A 15,241-nucleotide genomic window follows, 5' to 3' on the forward strand; every position below is an offset into this window, starting at 1 on the left:
GTACAGGTTATTAGGTAAGTTACATCAGGTAACAGTACAGGTGTTATTACATAAGTAACATCAGGTAACAGTACAGGTGTTATTACATAAGTTACATCAGGTAACAGTACAGGTGTTATTACATAAGTAACATCAGGTAACAGTACAGGTTATTAGGTAAGTTACATCAGGTAACAGTACAGGTGTTATTACATAAGTAACATCAGGTAACAGTACAGGTGTTATTACATAAGTAACATCAGGTAACAGTACAGGTGTTATTACATAAGTAACATCAGGTAACAGTACAGGTGTTATTACATAAGTAACATCAGGTAACAGTACAGGTGTTATTACATAAGTAACATCAGGTAACAGTACAGGTGTTATTACATAAGTAACATCAGGTAACAGTACAGGTGTTATTACATAAGTAACATCAGGTTACAGTACAGGTGTTATTACATAAGTAACATCAGGTAACAGTACAGGTGTTATTACATAAGTAACATCAGGTAACAGTACAGGTGTTATTACATAAGTAACATCAGGTAACAGTAGAGGTGTAATTACATAAGTAACATCAGGTAACAGTACAGGTGTAATTACATAAGTAACATCAGGTAACAGTACAGGTGTTATTACTTTTGAGACCTTGTTGTTACCATGTTACTGTACTTTATTAGCTTATTTACCTGCCCTCTGTAAACATCCAGGGGGTATTGTTGCTGGGACATCATTCACAGTGTGGTATACGTAGCCATTAGAAATATAGGCAATATCCAAACCTGGAAAATGATAGCCATTCATCAGTATCAGAAAAACACATGAATATCTATAAAGACATCTAACACAGATGTCCTATTTAAAAGCTAGATTTTATGAGATTTTGCTGAGACATCTCTTTCTACAAGGATATCTCATTTAGGGAAATACCATCTTACATAGATATCTAGTCCTACAGGGAAATACCATCTTACATAGATATCTAGTCCTACAGGGAAATATCATCCTACATAGATATCTAGTCCTACAGGGAAATACCATCTTACATAGATATCTAGTCCTACAGGGAAATACCATCTTACATAGATATCTAGTCCTACAGGGAAATATCATCCTACATAGATATCTAGTCCTACAGGGAAATACCATCTTACATAGATATCTAGTCCTACAGGGAAATATCATCTTACATAGATATCTAGTCCTACAGGGAAATATCATCTAACATAGATATCTAGTCCTACAGGGAAATACCATCTTACATAGATATCTAGTCCTACAGGGAAATATCATCTTACATAGATATCTAGTCCTACAGGGAAATATCATCTTACATAGATATATAGTCCGACAGGGAAATATCATCCTACATAGATATCTAGTCCTACAGGGAAATACCATCTTACATAGATATCTAGTCCTACAGGGAAATATCATCTTACATAGATATCTAGTCCTACAGGGAAATATCATCTTACATAGATATCTAGTCCTACAGGGAAATATCATCCTACATAGATATCTAGTCCTACAGGGAAATATCATCCTACATAGATATCTAGTCCTACAGGGAAATATCATCCTACATAGATATCTAGTCCTACAGGGAAATATCATCTTACATAGATATCTAGTCCTACAGGGAAATATCATCTAACATAGATATCTAGTCCTACAGGGAAATATCATCCTACATAGATATCTAGTCCTACAGGGAAATATCATCTTACATAGATATCTAGTCCTACAGGGAAATATCATCTTACATAGATATCTAGTCCTACAGGGAAATATCATCTTACATAGATAGATCTCTAGTCGTACATGGATAGGTCATCTTACGAAGGCATGTTAAGATATCTAGCCCTACAAAAAAATCTCATCCAACAGAGATATCTAATTCAGCAACAGTTTTTTTCCTATAGGAGTATCTGCCAATACAAGGAAATCTCATCTGACAGGGATATCTCATTCTGAAGGGAAGTTTTACCTACAGGGATATCTCAAACTGTAGGGATTGTTTTTACCTACAGGGATATCTCATTGTGAAGGGATAGTTTTCACCTTCAGGGATATCTCATCGTGAAGGGATAGTTTTCATCTTCAGGGATATCTCATCGTGAAGGGATAGTTTTCACCTTCAGGGATATCTCATCGTGAAGGGATAGTTTTCACCTTCAGGGATATCTCATCGTGAAGGGATAGTTTTCACCTTCAGGGATATCTCATCGTGAAGGGATAGTTTTAACCTTCAAGGATATCTCATCGTGAAGGGATAGTTTTCACCTTCAGGGATATCTCATCGTGAAGGGATAGCTTTAACCTTCAGGGATATCCCATCGTGAAGGGATAGTTTTCACCTTCAGGGACATCTCATCATGAAGGGATATTTTTCATCTTCAGGGATATCTCATCATGAAGGGATAGTTTTCACCTTCAGGGATATCTCATTCTGAAGGGGTATTTTTTTCTACAGGGTTATTTTATATTGTAGGGATAGTTTTTACCTACAGGGATATCTCATCGTGAAGGGTTAGTTTCACCTTCAGGGATATCTCATCGTGAAGGAATAGTTTTCACCTTCAGGGATATCTCATCGTGAAGGGATAGTTTTCACCTTCAGGGATATCTCATTGTGAAGGGATAGTTTTCACCTTCAGGGATATCTCATTCTGAAGGGATAGTTTTCACCTTCAGGGATATCTCATCGTGAAGGGATAGTTTTCACCTTCAGGGATATCTCATCCTGAAGGGTTAGTTTTCACCTTCAGGGATATCTCATTCTGAAGGGATAGTTTTCACCTTCAGGGATATCTCATTCTGAAGGGATAGTTTTCACCTTCTGGGATATCTCATCGTGAAGGGATAGTTTTCACTTTCAGGGATATCTCATCGTGAAGGGTTAGTTTTCACTTTCAGGGATATCTCATCGTGAAGGGATAGTTTTCACCTTCAGGGATATCTCATCGTGAAGGGATAGTTTTCACCTTCAGGGATATCTCATCGTGAAGGGATAGTTTTAACCTTCAAGGATATCTCATCGTGAAGGGATAGTTTTCACCTTCAGGGATATCTCATCGTGAAGGGATAGCTTTAACCTTCAGGGATATCCCATCGTGAAGGGATAGTTTTCACCTTCAGGGACATCTCATCATGAAGGGATATTTTTCATCTTCAGGGATATCTCATCATGAAGGGATAGTTTTCACCTTCAGGGATATCTCATTCTGAAGGGGTATTTTTTTCTACAGGGTTATTTTATATTGTAGGGATAGTTTTTACCTACAGGGATATCTCATCGTGAAGGGTTAGTTTCACCTTCAGGGATATCTCATCGTGAAGGAATAGTTTTCACCTTCAGGGATATCTCATTGTGAAGGGATAGTTTTCACCTTCAGGGATATCTCATTGTGAAGGGATAGTTTTCACCTTCAGGGATATCTCATTCTGAAGGGATAGTTTTCACCTTCAGGGATATCTCATCGTGAAGGGATAGTTTTCACCTTCAGGGATATCTCATCCTGAAGGGTTAGTTTTCACCTTCAGGGATATCTCATTCTGAAGGGATAGTTTTCACCTTCAGGGATATCTCATTCTGAAGGGATAGTTTTCACCTTCTGGGATATCTCATCGTGAAGGGATAGTTTTCACTTTCAGGGATATCTCATCGTGAAGGGTTAGTTTTCACTTTCAGGGATATCTCATCGTGAAGGGATAGTTTTCACCTTCAGGGATATCTCATCGTGAAGGGATAGTTTTCACCTTCAGGGATATCTCATTGTGAAGGGATAGTTTTCATCTTCAGGGATATCTCATCGTGAAGGAATAGTTTTCACCTTCAGGGATATCTCATTGTGAAGGGATAGTTTTCACCTTCAGGGATATCTCATCGTGAAGGGATAGTTTTCACCTTCAGGGATATCTCATTCTGAAGGGATAGTTTTCACCTTCAGGGATATCTCATCGTGAAGGGATAGTTTTCACCTTCAGGGATATCTCATCGTGAAGGGATAGTTTTCACCTTCAGGGATATCTCATTCTGAAGGGATAGTTTTCACCTTCAGGGATATCTCATCGTGAAGGGATAGTTTTCACCTTCAGGGATATCTCATTCTGAAGGGATAGTTTTCACCTTCTGGGATATCTCATCGTGAAGGGATAGTTTTCACTTTCAGGGATATCTTATCGTGAAGGGATAGTTTTCACCTTCAGGGATATCTCATCGTGAAGGGATAGTTTTCACCTTCAGGGATATCTCATCGTGAAGGGATAGTTTTCACCTTCAGGGATATCTCATCGTGAAGGGATAGTTTTCACCTTCAGGGATATCTCATCGTGAAGGGATAGTTTTCACCTTCAGGGATATCTCATCGTGAAGGGATAGTTTTCACCTTCAGGGATATCTCATCGTGAAGGGATAGTTTTCACCTTCAGGGATATCTCATTCTGAAGGGATAGTTTTCACCTTCAGGGATATCTCATCGTGAAGGGATAGTTTTCACCTTCAGGGATATCTCATCGTGAAGGGATAGTTTTCACCTTTACGGATATCTCATCGTGAAGGGATAGTTTTCACCTTCAGGGATATCTCAGGGATATCTCATCGTGAAGGGATAGCTTTCATCTTCAGGGATATCTCATCGTGAAGGGATAGCTTTCACCTTCAGGGATATCTCATCGTGAAGGGATAGTTTTCACCTTCAGGGATATCTCATCGTGAAGGGATAGTTTTCACCTTCAGGGATATCTCATCGTGAAGGGATAGTTTTCACTCTCAGGGATATCTCATCGTGAAGGGATAGTTTTCACCTTCAGGGATATCTCATCGTGAAGGGATAGTTTTCACCTTCAGGGATATCTCATCGTGAAGGGATAGTTTTCACCTTCAGGGATATCTCATTCTGTAGGGTTAGTTTTACCTACAGGGATATCTCATCGTGAAGGGATAGTTTTCACCTTCAGGGATATCTCATCGTGAAGGGATAGTTTTCACCTTCAGGGATATCTCATCGTGAAGGGATAGTTTTCACCTTCAGGGATATCTCATCGTGAAGGGATAGTTTTCACCTTCAGGGATATCTCATCGTGAAGGGATAGTTTTCACCTTCAGGGATATCTCATCGTGAAGGGATAGTTTTCACCTTCAGGGATATCTCATCGTGAAGGGATAGTTTTCACCTTCAGGGATATCTCATCGTGAAGGGATAGTTTTCACCTTCTGGGATATCTCATCGTGAAGGGATAGTTTTCACCTTCAGGGATATCTCATCGTGAAGGGATAGTTTTCACCTTCAGGGATATCTCATCGTGAAGGGATAGTTTTCACCTTCAGGGATATCTCATCGTGAAGGGATAGTTTTCACCTTCTGGGATATCTCATCGTGAAGGGATAGTTTTCACCTTCAGGGGTATCTCATCGTGAAGGGATAGTTTTCACCTTCAGGGATATCTCATCGTGAAGGGATAGTTTTCACCTTTAGGGATATCTCATCGTGAAGGGATAGTTTTCACCTTCAGGGATATCTCATCGTGAAGGAATAAATTTCACCTTCACGGATATCTCATTGTGAAGGGATAGTTTTCACCTTTAGGGATATCTCATCGTGAAGGGATAGTTTTCACCTTCTGGGATATCTCATCATGAAGGGATAGTTTTCACCTTCAGGGATATCTCATCGTGAAGGGATAGTTTTCACCTTCAGGGATATCTCATCGTGAAGGGATAGTTTTCATCTTCAGGGATATCTCACCGTGAAGGGATAGTTTTTTAAATAACAATAAAATGCTGATTTTCCATGTTGCGATTATTGTACAATGCAACCAGCCTCACATGGAGAACTGTACATATAGTACTGGTGACAGGATGGTGTTACCTACATCCCTCTCCTGGGGTCAATTTACATCCCCCTCCTACAGTTGAACTGTCTGTAGTGATGAACATTTGATTATGCTAGAAGATGGCCTAATGATGCCTTGTCCTAACTCTAGCAGTTGGAAACATGTTCAGAGGTGAAAAGGAAGAATTGGGGTCCTGCATAGATTTGGTTTAGGTTAGGGTAATTTTGAAGTCTGTATCATGTATTAATAAATTATGAAAAAAAATAATATAGAGCCTATTACTATCCCTAAACGCCTGAACTGGCATTATCATGCCTATTCTTTTTCAAATAGCCACAGAGGGAATGGACAGTCCCCACATGGGCATGTGCAGAGAGCTTATTTTACGATTGCCAGAAAAAGTATCCAGATATTTAAAGATGGAGGATACAAATATGATATGACACCGGCAGTTATGGCGACACATTACAACAGAAATACAGGGCAATTTCAAGAATATAAACAAATCTTGGTTCTATTTTTCTTTCAATCTGGTGCATTTTATCTGCTGTCAGTATATTCATAGTTCTAAGAAATTTATTATAAATGAAAGAAAAAATCTGCAACCTACATGACACTGATATTAACATTAAAGGAAATACATCTTGTTAACGATTAACATATCTGTTACAACAATATAACTTTATATATTCTACACTGTTTACTGATATCCAGCTTACTTGTTTTAACTTTGTTAACGACAGTCAAAGATGCTCACCGGGAATTTTGCCATAGTCTCTGAAGATGCGATAGTCGGTGTCAGCAGGGACAAGACCAAGCTCAAAAATTTCCTGGTTGATGACAGAAGCACTCGGGTACACCGCTGATTCTATATAAACTTTCACTAACCACGGGTGTTGTGGACCTGCACAGACAAAAAAATCCTAGGTCAGTCCAGATACACTACTGTAAATATGGAAGCAAGGGGAAATTTATGCTAATTACATGAAGTGTAATATTTTGTGATGTGCTTAAATTTTATAGATGAAATCAAATGAAAATTGATTGAAAAAATAACCCACGCATATAGTTCACTTATAGAAATTGTGAAATTAATCCTATGTGAAAATTTCCATGTTTACAGTATGAAGAATTGTAAGAACCTCAATCATCTTCAAATTGTGGCTTGATAAATTATCAAAATCACAAAATAATCAAATTTAAGTGTTTCCATTTAAAATGATCCAATTTTGTGTACAGCTCATTTTTACAGTAGCATTTATACTTTTCAAGTCAAGTATGACAAATGTGTTCTACAGAAATGAATTTTCTCTTTTTATTTCACAGTGAATTACACAAAAATTCACCTAAGAATCAATCCATGAAACTCCTCAAAACTTTCAGAACAGCCATACTTACACAATATTTGGTTCAATCCTCAAACCAATGATAGTTGCACACTGCTATGAGTGGAGGCAAGCTAATAATGCTCTGTGATGTCATGTACGATAACAAAGCAAAACAAAAGATGCTCAACACATAGCCTTACTATGCCTTACTACAATGGTTACCAACTGTATTACAAACACTCAATTTTGATGTGGGCTACATGGCCTTACTATGCCTTACTACAATGGTTACCAACTGTATTACAAACACTCAATTTTGATGTGGGCTACATAGCCTTACTATGCCTTACTACAATGGTTACCAACTGTATTACAAACACTCAATTTTGATGTGGGCTACATAGCCTTACTATGCCTTACTTCAATGGTTACCAGCTGTATTACAAACACTCAATTTTGATGTGTGCTACATGGCCTTACTATGCCTTACTACAATGGTTACCAGCTGTATTACAAACACTCAATTTTGATGTGGGCTACATGGCCTTACTATGCCTTACTACAATGGTTACCAGCTGTATTACAAACACTCAATTTTGATGTGGGCTACATGGCCTTACTATGCCTTACTACAATGGTTACCAGCTGTATTACAAACACTCAATTTTGATGTGGGCTACATGGCCTTACTATGCCTTACTACAATGGTTACCAGCTGTATTACAAACACTCAATTTTGATGTGGGCTACATGGCCTTACTATGCCTTACTACAATGGTTACCAGCTGTATTACAAACACTCAATTTTGATGTGGGCTACATGGCCTTACTATGCCTTACTACAATGGTTACCAGCTGTATTACAATGGTTACCAGCTGTACAACAATGGTTACCGCTGTATAACAAACACTTAATTTTGATGTGGGCTATATAGCTGTACTACAATGGTTACCAGCTGTACTATAATGGTTACCAGCTGTACAACAATGGTTACCAGCTGTACAACAAACACTTAATTTTGATGTGGGCTACATAGCTGTACTACAATGGTTACCAGCTGTGCTACCAAAGTTACCAGCTGTGCTACAATGGTTACCAGCTGTACAACAAACACTTAATTTTAATGTGGGCTACATAGCGAACTACAATAATTACCAACTGTACTACAATGGTTACCAGCTGTGTAGGGGAAGGAATCAGGATTGTATATTGTGTGTAGAGGTAGGAATCAGGATTGTATATTGTGTGTAGGGGTAGGAATCAGGATTGTATATTGTGTGTAGTGGTAGGAATCAGGATTGTATATTGTGTGTAGGGGTAGGAATCAGGATTGTATATTGTGTGTAGTGGTAGGAATCAGGATTGTATATTGTGTGTAGTGGTAGGAATCAGGATTGTATATTGTGTGTAGTGGTAGGAATCAGGATTGTATATTGTGTGTAGTGGTAGGTAGGAATCAGGATTGTATATTGTGTGTAGTGGTAGGAATCAGGATTGTATATTGTGTGTAGGGGTAGGAATCAGGATTGTATATTGTGTGTAGTGGTAGGAATCAGGATTGTATATTGTGTGTAGTGGTAGGAATCAGGATTGTATATTGTGTGTAGTGGTAGGAATCAGGATTGTATATTGTGTGTAGGGGTAGGAATCAGGATTGTATATTGTGTGTAGAGGTAGGAATCAGGATTGTATATTGTGTGTAGGGGTAGGAATCAGGATTGTATATTGTGTGTAGAGGTAGGAATCAGGATTGTATATTGTGTGTAGGGGTAGGAATCAGGATTGTATATTGTGTGTAGTGGTAGGAATCAGGATTGTATATTGTGTGTAGAGGTAGGAATCAGGATTGTATATTGTGTGTAGACATAGGAATCAGGATTGTATATTGTGTGTAAGGGGTAGGAATCAGGATTGTATATTGTGTGTAGGGGTAGGAATCAGGATTGTTTATTGTGTGTAGGGGTATCAATCAGGATTGTATATTGTGTGTAGAGGTAGGAATCAGGATTGTATATTGTGTGTAGGGGTAGGAATCAGGATTGTATATTGTGTGTAGGGGAAGGAATCAGGATTGTATATTGTGTGTAGGGGAAGGAATCAGGATTGTATATTGTGTGTAAGGGGTAGGAATCAGGATTGTATATTGTGTGTAGGGGTAGGAATCAGGATTGTATATTGTGTGTAGGGGTAGGAATCAGGATTGTATATTGTGTGTAGAGGTAGGAATCAGGATTGTATATTGTGTGTAGGGTAGGAATCAGGTGTATATTGTGTGTAGGGTAGGAATCAGGATTGTATATTGTGTGTAGGGGTAGGAATCAGGATTGTATATTGTGTGTAGGGGTAGGAATCAGGATTGTATATTGTGTGTAGAGGTAGGAATCAGGATTGTATATTGTGTGTAGTGGTAGGAATCAGGATTGTATATTGTGTGTAGAGGTAGGAATCAGGATTGTATATTGTGTGTAGGGGAAGGAATCAGGATTGTATATTGTGTGTAAGGGGTAGGAATCAGGATTGTATATTGTGTGTAGGGGTAGGAATCAGGATTGTATATTGTGTGTAGGGTAGGAATGTGTATATTGTGTGTAGGGTAGGAATCAGGATTGTATATTGTGTGTAGAGGTAGGAATCAGGATTGTATATTGTGTGTAGGGGTAGGAATCAGGATTGTATATTGTGTGTAGGGGAAGGAATCAGGATTGTATATTGTGTGTAGACATAGGAATCAGGATTGTATATTGTGTGTAAGGGGTAGGAATCAGGATTGTATATTGTGTGTAGAATCAGGATTGTATATTGTGTGTAGTGGTAGGAATCAGGATTGTATATTGTGTGTAGGGGTAGGAATCAGGATTGTATATTGTGTGTAGGGGTAGGAATCAGGATTGTATATTGTGTGTTGTATATTGTGTGTAGGTGTATCAATCAGGATTGTATATTGTGTGTAGGTGTAGGAATCAGGATTGTATATTGTGTGTAGGGGTATCAATCAGGATTGTATATTGTGTGTAGAGGTAGGAATCAGGATTGTATATTGTGTGTAGGTAGGAATCAGGATTGTATATTGTGTGTAGGGGTAGGAATCAGGATTGTATATTGTGTGTAGGGGTAGGAATCAGGATTGTATATTGTGTGTAGGGGAAGGAATCAGGATTGTATATTGTGTGTAGGTGTATCAATCAGGATTGTATATTGTGTGTAGGGGTAGGAATCAGGATTGTATATTGTGTGTAGTGGTAGAAATCAGGATTGTATATTGTGTGTAGGGGTAGGAATCAGGATTGTATATTGTGTGTAGGGGTAGGAATCAGGATTGTATATTGTGTGTAGGGGTAGGAATCAGGATTGTATATTGTGTGTAGAGGTAGGAATCAGGATTGTATATTGTGTGTAAGGGGTAGGAATCAGGATTGTATATTGTGTGTAGGGGTAGGAATCAGGATTGTATATTGTGTGTAGGGGTAGGAATCAGGTATATTGTGTGTGTATATTGTATATTGTGTGTAGGGGTAGGAATCAGGATTGTATATTGTGTGTAGGGGTAGGAATCAGGATTGTATATTGTGTGTAGTGGTAGGAATCAGGATTGTATATTGTGTGTAGTGGTAGAAATCAGGATTGTATATTGTGTGTAGGGGTAGGAATCAGGATTGTATATTGTGTGTAGGGGTAGGAATCAGGATTGTATATTGTGTGTAGGGGTAGGAATCAGGATTGTATATTGTGTGTAGTGGTAGGAATCAGGATTGTATATTGTGTGTAGGGGTAGGAATCAGGATTGTATATTGTGTGTAGAGGTAGGAATCAGGATTGTATATTGTGTGTAGTGGTAGGAATCAGGATTGTATATTGTGTATAGGGGTAGGAATCAGGATTGTATATTGTGTGTAGTGGTAGGAATCAGGATTGTATATTGTGTGTAGTGGTAGGAATCAGGATTGTATATTGTGTGTAGGGGTAGGAATCAGGATTGTATATTGTGTGTAGGGGTAGGAATCAGGATTGTATATTGCGTGTAGTGGTAGAAATCAGGATTGTATATTGTGTGTAGGGGTAGGAATCAGGATTGTATATTGTGTGTAGGGGTAGGAATCAGGATTGTTTATTGTGTGTAGGGGTAGGAATCAGGATTGTATATTGTGTATAGGGGTAGGAATCAGGATTGTATATTGTTGTGTGTATATTGTGTGTAGGGGTAGGAATCAGGATTGTATATTGTGTGTAGGGGTAGGAATGTGTATATTGTGTGTAGGGGTATCAATCAGGATTGTATATTGTGTGTAGAGGTAGGAATCAGGATTGTATATTGTGTGTAGGGGTATCAATCAGGATTGTATATTGTGTGTAGGTGTAGGAATCAGGATTGTATATTGTGTGTAGGGGAAGGAATCAGGATTGTTTATTGTGTGTAGGGGTATCAATCAGGATTGTATATTGTGTGTAGAGGTAGGAATGTATATTGTGTATAGGGGTAGGAATCAGGATTGTATATTGTGTGTAGTGGTAGGAATCAGGATTGTATATTGTGTGTAGGTGTAGGAATCAGGATTGTATATTGTGTGTAGAGGTAGGAATCAGGATTGTATATTGTGTGTAGGTGTAGGAATCAGGATTGTATATTGTGTGTAGAGGTAGGAATCAGGATTGTATATTGTGTGTAGGGGTATCAATCAGGATTGTATATTGTGTGTAGGGGTAGGAATCAGGATTGTATATTGTGTGTAGGGGTAGGAATCAGGATTGTATATTGTGTGTAGGGGTAGGAATCAGGATTGTATATTGTGTGTAGGGGAAGGAATCAGGATTGTATATTGTATGTAGAGGTAGGAATCAGGATTGTATATTGTGTGTAAGGAATCAGGATTGTATATTGTGTGTATTAGGTATTGTATATTGTGTGTAGGGGTAGGAATCAGGATTGTATATTGTGTGTAGGGGTAGGAATCAGGATTGTATATTGTGTGTAGGGGTAGGAATCAGGATTGTATATTGTGTGTAGGGGTAGGAATCAGGATTGTATATTGTGTGTAGGGGAAGGAATCAGGATTGTATATTGTATGTAGAGGTAGGAATCAGGATTGTATATTGTGTGTAGAGGTAGGAATCAGGATTGTATATTGTGTGTAGGGGTAGGAATCAGGATTGTATATTGTGTGTAGGTGTAGGAATCAGGATTGTATATTGTGTGTAGGGGTAGGAATCAGGATTGTATATTGTGTGTAGGGGAAGGAATCAGGATTGTATATTGTGTGTAGGGGTATCAATCAGGATTGTATATTGTGTGTAGAGGTAGGAATCAGGATTGTATATTGTGTGTATATTGTGTGTAGGGGTAGGAATCAGGATTGTATATTGTGTGTAGGGGTAGGAATCAGGATTGTATATTGTGTGTAGGGGTAGGAATCAGGATTGTATATTGTGTTTAAGTGGAAGGAATCAGGATTGTATATTGTGTGTAGGTGTAGGAATCAGGATTGTATATTGTGTGTAGGGGTAGGAATCAGGATTGTATATTGTGTGTAGTGGTAGGAATCAGGATTGTATATTGTGTGTAGTGGTAGGAATCAGGATTGTATATTGTGTATAGGGGTAGGAATCAGGATTGTATATTGTGTGTAGGGGTAGGAATCAGGATTGTATATTGTGTGTAGGGGAAGGAATCAGGATTGTATATTGTGTGTAGACATAGGAATCAGGATTGTATATTGTGTGTAAGGGGTAGGAATCAGGATTGTATATTGTGTGTAGTGGTAGGAATCAGGATTGTATATTGTGTGTAGGGGAAGGAATCAGGATTGTATATTGTGTGTAAGGGGTAGGAATCAGGATTGTATATTGTGGGTAGGGGAAGGAATCAGGATTGTATATTGTGTGTAGAGGTATCAATCAGGATTGTATATTGTGTGTAGTGGTAGGAATCAGGATTGTATATTGTGTGTAGGGGTAGGAATCAGGATTGTATATTGTGTGTAGGGGTAGGAATCAGGATTGTATATTGTGTGTAGGGGTAGGAATCTGGATTGTATATTGTATGTAGAGGTAGGAATCAGGATTGTATATTGTGTGTAGGGGAAGGAATCAGGATTGTATATTGTGTGTAGGTGTATCAATCAGGATTGTATATTGTGTGTAGGGGAAGGAATCAGGATTGTATATTGTGTGTAGGTGTATCAATCAGGATTGTATATTGTGTGTAGGGGTAGGAATCTGGATTGTATATTGTGTGTAGTGGTAGGAATCAGGATTGTATATTGTGTGTAGTGGTAGGAATCAGGATTGTATATTGTGTGTAGAGGAATGTGTATATTGTGTGTAGGGGTAGGAATCAGGATTGTATATTGTGTGTAGGGGTTGTATTGTATATTGTGTGTAGTGGTAGGAATCAGGATTGTATATTGTGTGTAGGGGTAGGAATCAGGATTGTATATTGTGTGTAGGGGTAGGAATCAGGATTGTATATTGTGTGTAGAGGTAGGAATCAGGATTGTATATTGTGTGTAGGGGTAGGAATCAGGATTGTATATTGTGTGTAGAGGTAGGAATCAGGATTGTATATTGTGTGTAGGGGTAGGAATCAGGATTGTATATTGTGTGTAGGGGTAGGAATCAGGATTGTATATTGTGTGTAGTGGTAGGAATCAGGATTGTATATTGTGTGTAGGGGTAGGAATCAGGATTGTATATTGTGTGTAGGGGTAGGAATCAGGATTGTATATTGTGTGTAGGGGTAGGAATCAGGATTGTATATTGTGTGTAAGGGGTAGGAATCAGGATTGTATATTGTGTGTAGGGGTAGGAATCAGGATTGTATATTGTGTGTAGGGGAAGGAATCAGGATTGTATATTGTGTGTAGGGGTAGGAATCAGGATTGTATATTGTGTGTAGGGGTAGGAATCAGGATTGTATATTGTGTGTAGGGGTAGGAATCAGGATTGTATATTGTGTGTAGGGGTAGGAATCAGGATTGTATATTGTGTGTAGGGGTAGGAATCAGGATTGTATTGTGTGTAGGGGTAGGAATCAGGATTGTATATTGTGTGTAGAGGTAGGAATCAGGATTGTATATTGTGTGTAAGGGGTAGGAATCAGGATTGTATATTGTGTGTAGGGGTAGGAATCAGGATTGTATATTGTGTGTAGGGGTAGGAATCAGGATTGTATATTGTGTGTAGGGGTAGGAATCAGGATTGTATATTGTGTGTAGGGGTAGGAATCAGGATTGTATATTGTGTGTAGAGGTAGGAATCAGGATTGTATATTGTGTGTAGGGGTAGGAATCAGGATTGTATATTGTGTGTAGGGGTAGGAATCAGGATTGTATATTGTGTGTAGGGGTAGGAATCAGGATTGTATATTGTGTGTAGGGGTAGGAATCAGGATTGTATATTGTGTGTAGGGGTAGGAATCAGGATTGTATATTGTGTGTAGAGGTAGGAATCAGGATTGTATATTGTGTGTAGGGGTAGGAATCAGGATTGTATATTGTGTGTAGGGGTAGGAATCAGGATTGTATATTGTGTGTAGAGGTAGGACTCAGGATTGTATATTGTGTGTAAGGGGTAGGAATCAGGATTGTATATTGTGTGTAGAGGTAGGAATCAGGATTGTATATTGTGTGTAAGTGGTAGGAATCAGGTTTGTATATTGTGTGTAGGGGTAGGAATCAGGATTGTATATTGTGTGTAGGGGTAGGAATCAGGATTGTATATTGTGTGTAGGGGTAGGAATCAGGATTGTATATTGTGTGTAGGGGTAGGAATCAGGATTGTATATTGTGTGTGTGTCAGGATTGTATATTGTGTGTAGGGGTAGGAATCAGGATTGTATATTGTGTGTAGGGGTAGGAATCAGGATTGTATATTGTGTGTAGGGGTAGGAATCAGGATTGTATATTGTGTGTATTGTGTGTAGGGGTAGGAATCAGGATTGTATATTGTGTGTAGTGGTAGGAATCAGGATTGTATATTGTGTGTAGTGGTAGGAATCAGGATTGTATATTGTGTGTAGGGGTAGGAATCAGGATTGTATATTGTGTGTAGTGGTAGGAATCAGGATTGTATATTGTGTGGTAGGAATCAGGATTGT

General features: G+C 38.6%; 1 protein-coding gene across 1 annotated transcript in view; it reads right to left on the minus strand.

Annotated features, from left to right (window-relative positions):
- LOC132554116 (endoplasmic reticulum metallopeptidase 1-like) overlaps positions 1 to 15,241 on the minus strand; it is a 43,210-nt gene that overhangs the window by 12,782 nt on the left and 15,187 nt on the right. The window contains exons 4-5 of the mRNA XM_060218417.1: positions 6,581 to 6,727; positions 675 to 767 (exon numbers count right to left, since the gene is read on the minus strand). Of these exons, the coding sequence (XP_060074400.1) occupies positions 675 to 767; positions 6,581 to 6,727 (240 nt within the window). The remainder of the gene's footprint in view (positions 1 to 674; positions 768 to 6,580; positions 6,728 to 15,241) is intronic.

Source organism: Ylistrum balloti, unplaced genomic scaffold (genome assembly GCF_031769215.1).
Source record: "Ylistrum balloti isolate Yb309-2 unplaced genomic scaffold, AGI_CSIRO_Ybal_v1 Utg370380, whole genome shotgun sequence".
Classification (NCBI taxonomy): Eukaryota; Metazoa; Mollusca; class Bivalvia; order Pectinida; family Pectinidae; genus Ylistrum; species Ylistrum balloti.